Source organism: Dipodomys ordii, unplaced genomic scaffold (assembly GCF_000151885.1).
Source record: "Dipodomys ordii isolate 6190 unplaced genomic scaffold, Dord_2.0 Scaffold26, whole genome shotgun sequence".
In the NCBI taxonomy this organism is placed as follows: domain Eukaryota; kingdom Metazoa; phylum Chordata; class Mammalia; order Rodentia; family Heteromyidae; genus Dipodomys; species Dipodomys ordii.
In genome coordinates, this window is record NW_012267242.1 from 359168 (window position 1) to 372220 (window position 13053).

A 13053-nucleotide genomic window follows, 5' to 3' on the forward strand; every position below is an offset into this window, starting at 1 on the left:
TGGGGTACACTGCTTTTGCAGCCCTTCCTCAGTGGGGGGAGGCTTCCACTGGAACCTCCTCTCTGATCTTCCTCAGAGGTCCCTCGCCCTGGCAGAGCAGAACTGTGAAGAGTGGAGAGGCCAGTATGAAGCCCTGAAGGAGGCCTGGAAGACCCTAGGGATCCAGCACAGCGAGCTGGAGAATCAATTCCACATCCTTCAGTCCAAACTGCAGGTACCAGGGGAGGCGGGCTAGGGAGAGAAAAACTGCAGAAAGCTCTGAGATTTCAGTTCCTCACTCAACTACCCACTTTGTATCAGGCTCACTGTTTTAACTCTGAAACATAAATTTGAGTTTAGTAAAGATGCCTGACCTACTCACGCAAATGATATTCACTGAAATGACACTATCTCAATCCAAAACGCAGCCCAATCCTCTGTATTTCTCATCAACTTACTAATGTCATACCCTAATTTACTATATGAACACCCTCAGTAGTTAATGTATTTAATATTATTTAATATTTCAGAATTGCACAGAACTAGTTGTACACAGGAAATGTCACTAATTTGCTAGTGGAGTACTAACACAGCTTGCCAAAGTATTTTTAAGAGATCACAGTGGACTCTTGCTATGAGTAATACTAGGTTCCAAGATTTCCAATCTGTTAGCTTGGTAACTTCCTAATCCTTGGTTTTCTCATCTTTAAAATAAAGGCAATTGTACTTATACCATGAGATTGATGCATGGATGAAATAGAGTAATTCATGCAAAGGACTTGACATAATGCCTGGCACATATAAGCATTCAGTATATATTAGGTATTGCTTTGTGGAGATTTCACTTACATGATTTGGAACTTTTGAGAGTCTACCCTCAAAGTTGATCTTTACAATTTTCCTGAATCAGGAATAGCATAAAGAGAGGTGTGTGAAGAGTTCTCAAAGGAGAACCTCACTGGCCACTAAGCATGGCATGAACATCTCAACCATTGTCCTCTTCTTCCCACCATCCTGTAAGGCAATTCTTAGGCAGGTGTTTGGGGACATGGCCCTATTCCCCCATCCCCAACTGACAATGATACAAAAAAAGTAAAGAGAAAGTGAAAACATCTAGAAGTTATACTTGGGATGTCTTTTTTTTGTGAAAATACCATACAGAGGGGTTGCAATTACATGAGCAAGGTAAACTTGATGTCTTAATCTGGAAATTTATCAAGGTGTCCAGACATGTCCCTTGTGAATGAATATTAAAAACTGAGTGTAGTGTTATAAATGTTGGAGGATAGCAAAAAGAAGGGGAAAAAAATCTCATGCTTTCATTTCCCTAACCTTCTTTCTCTAAAATACAACCATTTTCTGTAACTTTCCTGTTCCATGGACCTGCTGCCTACCTCTATGTTGCACTAACCTGCTGCTGTGCTGCCCCTCCTCCTTCCAGGGAGCTGACAGCAGAGATGCACAGCTGAACCAGACCCTGCGACTTCTGGAGATTGAGCACCAGGAACTACAGGCCAAGATCGAATGCCTACAAGGGGACAGAGACTTGTGCAACTACAATACCCAGGACCTGCAAGGTACCCTCCTCTTCAAAGGCCTCAGGAGCAGAAGGAACCATAGCAAGTGAGCTCAGAGAAAGGCTAAGTAGAAAGAAAAATAAAAGCTTCAGCTTTCATTTGTTTGCCTGGCCTTATGATTTCATTTTTCCTTGAGGGAAAGGCAAAGCTATTTTAATCAGCCAAGACAAAAATTAATTTTGCTGCACCAGAGGATCTTGTATGAGCTCTCTTCTCTAGCCCATCCCTCTGGCTAAACCACAGCTGCTCCCATATTAGTCATGTGTCAAGGCCACATTCCTAATTTGAAAAGGAAAGGTCAGTGGAGACACTTGGCAGAATGAATGCCTGTGTCGGCTGAGAAAAAGGACCAGAGAATAAATACAACCCTTAGTTCAAACCCTGTGGTGGTGCAGACCCCTAGTTGATGATAAGGTACTAGGTTACCATCTCCCTCTTCAGAAATGGGACAAGCAAATTTCACTTGACTATATCGAAGACCCCAGACCAGACAGTACCTATGACTGATTTCCACCCTCAGATGTGGAGTTCATTAAGATGGCTTCTAGTTTGGTTTGCATGGTTTCTTTTTCAGATCAACTGAAGAGATCAGAGGAAGAAAAACATGCCCTGATGACCAAAGTACAACAATTGCAGTGTAAGTTTCATTTCCAGAACCTCAAACTGGCACAAGTGGCTTTTGATGTTTATGGGGTTCCAGGCCCTCAAAGGGCATTCAGAAGAGGGAATAGAGACCTAATCTCTGGCATATTATACCCTGGCTTCTGTGCATTTTTAGACTCATTTCTTTAAAGTGGGGTCATTTTCACAGCTTTTCACAAGTTATATCTTAGCCTGTTTTGTTTCCTTTCTATTTTTAACCTTAATGCTAATAACATCCACTTGCATTTCTATCTGAACTGCACATTTAAAAAAATATTAGCAAGATGGGCACCGGTGGCTCTCACCTGTAATCATAACTACTCAGGAGGCTGAGGTCTAAGGATTGAAGACCAAAGCCAGGCTGGGCAGAAAAGTCCCCATGAGACTCTTCTTTCCAATTAACCACTCAAAAACAAGAAGTGATACTGTGACTCAAGTGGTAGAGCACCAGTCTTGAGCACAAAGAGGCTCAGGGACAGTACCCAGGCCCTGAGTTCAAGCCCCACAACCAACAACAAACAACTCTATCTATCTATCTATCTATCTATCTATCTATCTATCTATCTATATACATATATGTGTGGGATATATATATATATACATAATATGTATATATTATGTATATACATAGCAAAAAGATAGCAAAAAGAAGAAAAAAATCCCATTATTCCATTTCTCTATCATTCTCTAAAACTCAATCATTTTCTGTATATATTATGATATATATATATATATATATATATATGGTTGTTGGTGGTGATGGTAGTGGTTGTGGGGCTTGAACTCAGGGCCCTAGGTACTAAGCCTCTTTGTGTTCAAGGCTAGTGCTATACTACTTGAGCCATTAGGGCTGGGTGTTGGCAACTCCTATCGATAATCCTAGCTACTCAAAAGGCTGAGATCTGAGGATCATGGTTTAAAAGTTAGCCCAAGCAGAAAAGTCTATGCAATCCTTATCTCCAATTAACTACCAAAAAGCTAGAAGCATGTCTCTGGTTCAAGTGGTAGAGCACTAGTCTAGAGCAAAAAAAGCTCAGAGACAGTACTCAGGCTCTGAGATCAAGCTTCAGGCCCAGCACAGAACAAAAGTAATTTTTAAGCCATCTATACTGAAGATGTACTGGTCCTTTCATAGCCAGATATAGTATATACCTTTACTCCCAGATACCAGGAGGCTGAGGCAGGAGAATCTCAAGTCCAAATCAAGGTGTCAGGAAGGTTGGTCCTCTGAAAGCTTTGAGGGAAGGATGTATTCCAGGCCTCTGACAGATGACGATCTTCTCCCTATGTCTCTTTACATCATCTTTCCCAGAGTATATGTATTCAAATTTCCCCTTCCTATAAGGACCCCCATTATCTGGATTTGAGCCCACTCTCATGACTTGATTTAATGAAGGCATACTCTTATTTCCTAGGAAGATCACATTCTGAGGTGTTAGGGGTTAAGACTTCAATATAGTAAATTTGTTTGTTTGTTTTGTTTTTGGGTTCAGTCTTGGGGCCCGCACTCTGGGCCTGGGCGCTGTCCCTCAGCTCTTCAGCTCAAGGCTAGCGCTCTACCACTTGAGCCACAGTGCCACTTCTGGCCTTTTTTTTTTCTTATGTGGTGCTGAGGAATCGAACCCAGGGCCTCATGCATGCAAGGCAAGTGCTCTACCACTGAGCCACCTTCCCAGCCCATCAACATAGTAAATTTAAGAGACAAAACTCAATTGTTAATAGGTGGGAACATCTTTAAAAATAACAGTTCTATGCAAAGATCTGACATGAGACTCTTGGAAATAAATCTGTTCACACAGACAAATTCCTATGTTTTCCAACAGGTCTGCTTCAGAATCAATCCTTACATCCTCAAGAACAGGAGAAACTAGTAAAGAAAGGTCAGCAAATTTACTATCATGAATTCTAAGATAATAGCTCTTTCCTTGGCCTGCCCAGAGGCAGGGGGATTGACTACCTAGGATCTAGGAGTCCCATCCAGGTCTGGAGTCTTGTTATGACAGGGATGTAGAGGACTCTTAAGGAAGGATCTGATCATTGGCCCTGAGAACACTTTAACTAGTTACCCTTCCGTTCTGAGATACATAAACTGTGAAAAAGTACCTTCTACTTTCTCTGAAAAAAAAAAACTATGTTTATGTTAAGCAATTCAATAAATTAATTTTGAACTCAGGGTTTCATGTCAATTTTTACACACTCAACTGTAAAAATCACAATCGATTTCCCAGCCCTAAACTATGAGGTATTCAAGTGTCATCTTAGTTTAACTCTCTGTTAAGTCTGTTGCCCACACTTTGTGAAAAGAATTCCACACCCATTTGGAAGGGGCTCCTCACTTACCATAACACGTTTTCTCCTCACCATCACTGGGGATAAGTTACTATGCCCACATAGGATGGATAATAAAATGAAATTTTCTGGTCATATGTGTGGGGTTAAAACAATAAGGATAAAGCAAACAATAATCCATAACTTCTGACACCTTGTCTAGTGTTCTTTTCGCAGAGACTAAAACTATCTTTAACCATGTCAAATCAATTCTAAGATTTGAATGCCATCTTCATTCAGAAATTTGAAATAAGGGTACAAGGAAAACTGAGTAGTATAGACACACGTAGCAAATTTACTTGACAAACTAGAGACTGTATGGCATACAACCAAAGAAAATCAGTAAGTATTCACCAACATCAGCAACACCGAATATAAGAAGAAAGATAAGATGTCAACCTTGCCCTTGAGAAGATTTAATTCCTGTTATCTGTTTAAGTGAGCAGGGAAGGTCCCATAGGGGTTTTTCAAGTCAGGGAATTTTTTTCTGCTCAGTTTAGCCAAGGACAGGCCCTCCCAAATTCCTCCCTATCCTGACTTCTGGAAATCTGCACTCGGTAATGAGGCCCTTCCATACAGGTGTGGGCCTTACTATCACTGAGAATCTGGCTGCTTTTTTAGATCAGGCCTTACCAGAGTGGAATTCAAAGCCCTCACACAACGAAGTGAAGCCTGAGGGCACAGGGAAGGAGAAAGACTGTGATCTTAGAGACCAGCTGCAAAAGAAGAATTTGCAGCTCCAGGCCCAGGAAAAGGAGGTAAGACCATGTCCTAGGACTGTGAGTAGCTCTGGGAAAACTGATGGGAGCCAGCCAGAGGGCAGGGACTTCAAAGTTTAAATTGTGATTCAATGACATTTATTTTCCCTAAAAAATGTTTTTGGCTTTTGATTAACTTGTCAATTTTTCTCACTTCCATATTTACATCAACCCCTATTCAAGGTCTTGTAGTTTCCTTAGAAAGTCAACTTAAACTCAAGCACATCTCTGATAAACACATTAACTTCTCAAACTCTGTCCCAATTTGGGTAAGCTTTATATAATGTCCTAAGCTTTATATAGTCTTTTAAATAGCAAAATAGTCTTTTAAATAGCAAAAACTTTCCTATGTACATACTCACAAACACTGTATACATATTCCTGGAAGTACTAATAAGCAACTAGGTCTAAGGAAAGAAATTTGTACTAAAATCACTTCTAGGTCTTCCATGCTATAAGAAACTTCATTTTTTGAGGGGAGGGGGGTGGAGGGTAAACCCACAAAACACTTGCACAGAAAGAACCTATATACAGGTATAAAATGTAATATATGTAATATAATCAGTCATTCAACTGAACACATTCCATACCAAAAATAAGTGAGATAGCAGAAAGACAGCCTGAAATCTCTGATAAGCTGAGAAGTATTGGTTCATTCAGAAGTGAAAGGAGTACCTTACTCAGGGCAGTCTCTCCTTCCTGGGTCTGTCGGAGACTGAACTGATGGTAATGACCTTGTTGATATTCTCCCTAGTGCAGAGAACTGCATTCAGAGTTAGACAACCTCAGTGATGAGTACATCTCCTGCCTGCGTAAGCTGCAGCACTGTCGAGAGGAGCTGAACCACAGCCAGCAGCCGCCTCCCAGAGTAAGAAGGTCCATCCTGCACGGCCCTAGACAATGGTGGAACAGGACCCTCTTTTAGCCAAATCTTAAAAGTTATCAGCCCACAAGAACATCTGGTAATCCTGGCCCTGGATAGCAAGCAGGAAAGAAACACTGGCTCATGCGCCCAAGCCCAATTTTCATGAAAGGATAAACTTATTACAAGTCCAACATCCCTAAAATGTGATGAATCCAAAACTTTTTATGCACTGACATGATGCTTAGAAAGTTTCAGACTGGGAGAGGGACACGCATGGTTCAAGTGGTAAAACACTGTGTTGGCGTTTCCTTGCCAATCCCTGCGGCCCTAGGTCCAAACCCTGATTCTGAAAATAAATGAAGAAATGAGTTCATGAACAAAGGAACAAAATTTTGGACGTTGTAGCATTTGGGATTTGGGAGTTTTTATTAGGTATGCCCAACTGGTAAAGCCTAAAGGTTACAAAATGTGGGGGAAAAAATCCTAAATCTGAAGTATTCTTTGCTCCAGCAATTCCATTAAGGGATATTGAATGTATAGTAACTCAAGTAAAAAAAAAAAAGGTATTCTTTTAGGCTTCAATGAAGGCAAGGACAGAGGGTGAAGAGCAAAAATACTGAGGCACATGAGCAGAGAATACAATTTTGCTGAGTTATCTTCACTCTTGATTATTCATATTAGTATTCAAGTGTCTAGCCCCTATATATAAATCCATGTGACATGGATCACTAATGAAGTGATTTTTTTTAATCAAAGAGGAAGTGGCACAAGCACTGAAGTAAAAAGCTTTTTTCCTCCACCAATCCAAGGGTTTGTTGTTGTTGTTGTTTTAAACTGGGCTACAACAGGGTTACTTTTGCACTATTTTCTCCAACTAACTCATAGCTGCCTTCTCCTGTCTTCTCCCTCCAGAGGCAATGTGACCGATGGCTCCCAGTGTTGATAATGGTGATTGCTACAGTGCTAGCAGTATTCCTGGCCAACAAAAACAATCTGATTATCTGAATAGCTTGCAACTACTGCTTGAGGTAAAAATCTGAAGGAAGAAACTCAGAAGGATAACTTCACAGCTTGGGTTTTCTCTCCAAATGAAGTGGTATTTCTGACTTTTTAAAAAATTTGTGCCAGTCCTGAGACTTGAACTCAGGACTTAGGCACTGTCTATGAGCTTTTTTGCTCAGAGCTAGTGCTCTACCTCTTGAGCCACAGCTCCACTTCTGGCTTTTTGGTGGTTAATTGGAGATAAGAATCTTACAGATTTGCCTGCCCAGGCTGACTCTTAACTACAATCCTCAGTTCTTAGCATCCTGAGTAGCTAGCCTTACAGGAGACACTCAGCTATTTTTTTAATCTACATAAATAAATGTCACCTTACCAAATTGTCTTGGAACTTTTGGTTTATTCCTGAACAATGTATTACAAAGATGACAGGTATCCAGGTCTACTCTCCTTAATTCGATTCAGTTGGAAATACATAGACAGAAACACCCATAATCCTTCTCTATTCTAAGACACTATCCACATATGACAGACTACTATACAAGAGTAGGTCATCCACAACCCTTCCTTCCCCATGAGTTCTTTCTTTCTACCTCTTATCCAATGAAAAGTAAATAGACACTGCTAAGACACCCTAGTAATCACAAACATGTACTACCAATACTACCATCACCACCACCACCCATTCCTGTACGTGACCAATTCATCCTAGCATTCTTCTGTTCTCAAAACACTTAAAACTAGCACTTTTTAGGATTCCTGTCTGATACTGACAAGTCAGAAGTGATTGTTTACTAAATACCTTCTACATAGGAGGAGAATTAAAGTCACAGGGCCACAGCTGGCAGTGTGATTATCTCAGAAGAGATTCTAAGATCGGCAAAGTCATTCTGAGTCCTAAATCGGGTTCTGAGATCCTTCTCCCAGGCATTTAGTATATCCCTCAAGGCTGGGAACAAGCACTCTGGGACACTAAAGGAATAGAGCAGGATTGAGGGTTGACCTTGAAGCCATGACATCCGAGCAGTGAATACACGTAATGGGGTCAGGGCTAAACAGTTGTCATCAGCATGGTTCATATGAAAAGTGTAAGAGACAGGGTAGCCCAAGAGGATGCCAAATACAGTACAGAGATTCCACTGTGAGGAATGGAGCCTGCTGTGGGAGGCTCCCAAGGATGGGGTTCTCTGCAGCCTCTGCAGATGTGAGATGAGCTCAGTCACAAGAGCCTTCACATTCTGAAGCTGGTCCAAGGAACAGATAGAAGGGTGAGGCTGAGAACTGGAAACATCCACAAAGGCTATGGTTCCACGGAGCACCTGTTCCAAATGCTGATATGCTTGCTTAGGATCAACAATTAGGCTGTTCTCTCCAATGTCAAGAAAGTGAAGTCCAGAGGCCAGGAAACCCATTTCCTGCAACTTCTCCAAATAGCTCTGAAGCACCAATACTCCTGCAGAGTGGCCATCATACAGTATAGCTGGCTTCGACCCCTGGACCACAGCCAGTACCTCTCCAGCAAGGTGGAGGCAGGTAGCTCGAGGTAGACCCTTTCTCTTTCCCATGCCTAAGGTCTGCTGAGCAGCTGCCACCAGCAGCTGAGGGCTCAGTGGTGACATAGTGTTTGGAAGCAACATCCAGGATAGCCTCCTTAGCTACAGAGTTTTTTCCCCCGGGTCCAGACCCTTGAGGAAGAGCCTAGAAACAAAGTGTAACAGGGAAAATTACTAACATACCATCAGCTTTTTTTTTTTTTTGCAATTATTTTCTTCTTCCCTCTGATTTAGAAGGTTCATCTAGATTAATGAAGGTGGGGTTACAAATGCTACCTGGTTTCTCTGGCTGATTTAGTCTTAATCCCAAATTCACCTTTCTAGCCCAATAACCAGATTTCTGTTCTCTGGCTTCTATTTTGTCTGTAGCAAAAGATGTTCTCTGACTAAACTTTCAGAAGTTTAGACGGAGGCAGCCCAGCCTCTGGAGTTCTAGGGCTCGACTCTAGGTTCCAACTGTATTCTTTCCCCTGCCAGCTTCCCATTCTGCTCCCGCCAATCGCTCTAGCGGGAGCCTCATTAAACCCTCACTGGCATGGAACCAATAGTCATCTCTTCCTGAGACAGAATGAGTGACAACGGCCACAACCGCAGGAGGATTTTATCTTAAGCTCTGCCAACCCCGCTTTCCCGTGCGGGGAAAGACCTTGCAGGCCGCTGGGAAGAAGAGCTCCCTCCCAACACACATACCGCACGTCTGATTACAGACTTGTAAAGGAGGCCAAGGTCTCCCTCACAAACGTTCGGCCTGTACTTCCGCTGCAGGGTCACGGGCTCAGTAACTCCTTCCGGTGTCCCGCCTGCGGCCCGGAAAGGCAACCAGTGCCCCGCGCCCCACCACCACACTGGCAATCCAGCCGGTACGAGGTCCCAAGCAGCCAGCTGGGTTCCGAGACAACCATCTCAGTTCCGGAACCACCAGCTCAGCTCCTCGTTGGTTCAGAAAGCCTGAGGCAAATGAACACCCAACTCGCTTCCGCCGGCCGGGCCTCTCCCATGACGTCATCGCGCCCGCACTTCCGCCCTAGAACTGGCAAGACTGCCTCACGGCGGGCCGGAAGTGCGCACCCTCTGCGTCCCGCCTCTTCCTGTGGCACAGACCTCGGTCCCGCCGGTCTGCCCAGGGGAGGGACGGAGCGGAAGCGGAGGAAGGAGGAAGAGCCCAGACGGAAACTAGTTGCCACCTGCCGCCCTGAGTCCGGTGGCCACTTGACTCGGGGGAGGCTGGAAACATTTAACAAGGACATTTTTAAGCTGGAGGGCCGGTGGCTCACGCCTGTAATCCAACATACCCAGGAGGCCGAGATCTGAGGCTCTTGGTTCAAAAACCAGCCTGGCGGGATAAATCCGAAAGACTCGCATCGCCCACTAACCAGCGAAAAGCCAGAACGGGAAGTGAAGCTCAAGTGGTAGAGTGCTACGAAGCATTCCACGGGGAGAACCGAGAAAGAATGCAAGGCCCGGAGGGACTGGAATGCTTTGGCTTCTATCTGGGGAAATGGTCTTTTCCTTCAAGACAGCTGACAGGTTGCAGGAAATCCTCACCTGTGGGTGGTGCTGTAAAGCTTGCTTTAAACAAATAAACACTTTCATGTGCTTACATCCTTAAGGTTGAGTTCCAGGCGGGACAATGTCCAGGCAAGTTGGGAAGGTGTTAACATAGGCTGGGTATACTTCTAGGCTCTGGAAGTATATTATTGTACAAAACCGTCAGTAATCCTACCTTCAAGGTTAGGGAGTCATTTGCAGATTTCCAATGATAAATGATTGTCAGGGTTTTAGACTAGATCATTACAAAGGAAACGTTTTATTTGACTTAGAGTTTAACATATTTTTATCTACCAGAACTTTGAACCCATACTATGAAGAGAAAGAGTTTGAGAAAATCGAGTTGGTGGGGAAATGGCCTACTAAAGAGAAAAGTGGGTACTTAATTTTAGAATGTTTCCTTCCCTTGGTTGTTTTGCTTCCCCTTGGAAATTAACAAATCCTCAGTAGGGACGACTTACTTTGTTCATTTATTACAGCAACAAATATTCGGAAGTATGTGGTTATAAAACACTATTTTAAGGACAAGGCAGCAAATTCTAAAACAACTGTTACCTTCAGCAAGTTTGTAATCCAGCAAGATACAGATGCTAATATAGTTACAAAAAAACATGATAGTTCTGACAGAGAAAGTTTGGGGTGCTATGGGAACATATATCAGGGAATTAATTATATGAAGAAGGGACCCCACCCAGATACAACATTGTCTCCCACCTTACCTATACTGGTTTCTTTTTAACTTTGAATTAATCTAGCATGATGGGTTGTGCAGTGAAGAAAAGCCAGTGCTAGTGATAATCGAACTCTCCAGTCTTAAGGGAGTAGAAGACACCTAGTGAGTGGGTGGTATAGCCACCCAAAGGAGACAGAAGACTTAGTGCCCAAGAATGGAGGATTTGTGATTATCAAAACCAGAGAAAGTGCTAGAGGTCATCAGGAAATTCTCGAATGTACTTTGATAGCATTCTGAAAAAGATTTAAAATAAGAGTAGTGGGCTACCTAGTTAAAAGCACATAAAACTAGGCAGGGTCCAGTACACTTACAGTCCTAGCTACTCAGGAGGCTGAGATCTGAGGATCCCAGTTCCAAGCTAGCCCAAGCAGGAAAGTCCATGAGACTTACCTCTAGTTAACCACCAAAAAGCTACAGGTAGAGTTGTAGCTCAACTGATAAGGGAGCTAGTAAAAAAAAAAAAAAAGTTCAAGGACAATGCCCAGGCCCTGAGTTTAAGCCCCAGGACTGGCACAAAAAAAAAAAAAAAGTGGCTCAGTGGTAGAGTGCTTGCCTTGCATGCATGAGGCCCTGGGTTCAATTCCTCAGCACCACATAAGCAAAAAGAAAAAAGCCAGAAGTGGCGTCTAGCCTTGAGTTGAAGAGCTGAGGGACAGCACCTAGGCCCAGAGTTCAGGCTCCACGACCGGACTCAAAAAAAAAATTCATCTGGCACATTTGTAAATTTTAAATTCCAATACTAAAAGCCTGATCCTTCTTAGCACTTTAGAACACTTTTCAACGTACTTTACCATTGCTTGTAATATCTAACTGCCCTTGCCCACTTAGATGGACAGCCCTGTTATTTCACAGAAGGAATGGAATCAGCTATAAACAACAGTTGTCCTCTCTCACTTTCACTGCATGCACAGCTGGAAAAACCAAATATCAAGAGCCAATTCCTCTCTTCACTCAAAAAAAAAAAAAACAAAACAAATGAAAACTGAAATTTCTCTGCCTTGTATGATAATTCTTGGTCTCTAAAATCCCAATTTTTCTTAAGGCCAAACACTTGACTTTTGAACCCAAAGTTGAAGAACAGGTTCTAGGGGCTGGGAAGGTGGTTCAGCGGTAGAGAGCTTGCCTTGCATGCAGGAGGCCCTGGGTTTGATTCCTCAGCACCACATAAGCAAAAAGAAAAAAGCCAGAAGTGGCGCTGTGGCTCAAGTGGTAGAGCACTAGCCTTGAGCTGAAGAGCTGAAGGACAGCGCCTAAGCCCAGAGTTCAGGCCCCACGACCAGACCCAAAAAAAAAAAAAAAAAAAAAGAGCAGGTTCTACTAGATCTCATAAAGACCCTTAAATCAAAGTTTAAAATAAGTCTCACTGTCCCCTTTGATTAAGCTGATCTTTTAGGTTTTTAAGTAAACCTAGCTCAACTGGCAATTATTTGAAAAGCAGGAGTTGGTTTCTGTAAAACATGGTTTTCCTTACTATGACTTGTCACAAACACACATCTGTGTTCAAGAGAATTGGGGCTACAGCCAGAGGTTTAATTTTCCACTTAGGTCTGGGAGCTTAAATTATGTATAATTTCATTTTAAAGAGAAAGAGAAAGACCAAGGGCGGAGCACTCATAACTAGATGTAAGACTGGTTTGTGGCAGTTTTAGTGTCAGTGTTCTACCCCACTTTTACCTACATAGTTCACACCCAAATAACTCCTCTAGCAAAGGAGATGGGCAGGTTTGTGCCAAATGAGCCTTTTCCAGAAGAGCACTGCCCAACCCTTCTTCATTCTACTTTTACTTATCACACCCAATACTTTTTTACCTCTACTACAAAGATGCAAGTGAGAGGAAGACTCCAAGCAGGGATAGGAATATGGCTTAGTGGTTGAGTGCCTGCCTACCATTCATGAAGCCCTGGGTTCAATCCTTAATACCACATAAACTGAAAAAAAAAAAAAAAACCTGGAAGTGGTGCTGTGATTCAAGTGATATAACTCTAGCCTTAAGCACACAGAAGCTCAGGGACAGAGCCCAGGGCCTGAGTTCAAGCTGTAGGACCAGCAAAAAACAAAAAACAACAACAA

At 42.7% G+C, this 13053-nt stretch overlaps 2 protein-coding genes across 8 annotated transcripts in view; one reads left to right on the top strand and one right to left on the bottom strand.

The window, feature by feature from the left end:
- The window catches only part of Traf3ip3 (TRAF3 interacting protein 3), a 28146-nt gene extending 20826 nt beyond the window's left edge, over positions 1–7320 (top strand). For 4 of the 7 annotated variants that reach the window (XM_013015197.1, XM_013015196.1, XM_013015192.1 and 1 more), the window contains 7 exons: positions 77–214; positions 1421–1556; positions 2131–2193; positions 4022–4078; positions 5106–5284; positions 6039–6152; positions 7062–7320. In XM_013015197.1, the coding sequence (XP_012870651.1) occupies positions 77–214; positions 1421–1556; positions 2131–2193; positions 4022–4078; positions 5106–5284; positions 6039–6152; positions 7062–7154 (780 nt within the window). In that variant the 3' untranslated portion in view covers positions 7155–7320. Of the gene's footprint in view, positions 1–76; positions 215–1420; positions 1557–2130; positions 2194–4021; positions 4372–5105; positions 5285–6038; positions 6153–7061 lie in introns of those variants that run through there. The other 3 variants (XM_013015195.1, XM_013015198.1, XM_013015199.1) reach the window with 2 other exon arrangements.
- A 131-nt stretch (positions 7321–7451) lies between these two features.
- Positions 7452–9480, bottom strand: LOC105984880 (chromosome unknown open reading frame, human C1orf74). The gene is made up of 2 exons (XM_013015202.1): positions 9392–9480; positions 7452–8846 (listed from the first exon to the last, which is right to left on the bottom strand). The coding sequence occupies exon 2, from the start codon at positions 8783–8785 to the stop codon at positions 7976–7978; it is 810 nt and encodes a 269-aa protein (XP_012870656.1). The 5' UTR covers positions 8786–8846; positions 9392–9480; the 3' UTR covers positions 7452–7975.
- Positions 9481–13053: the final 3573 nt, after the last annotated feature.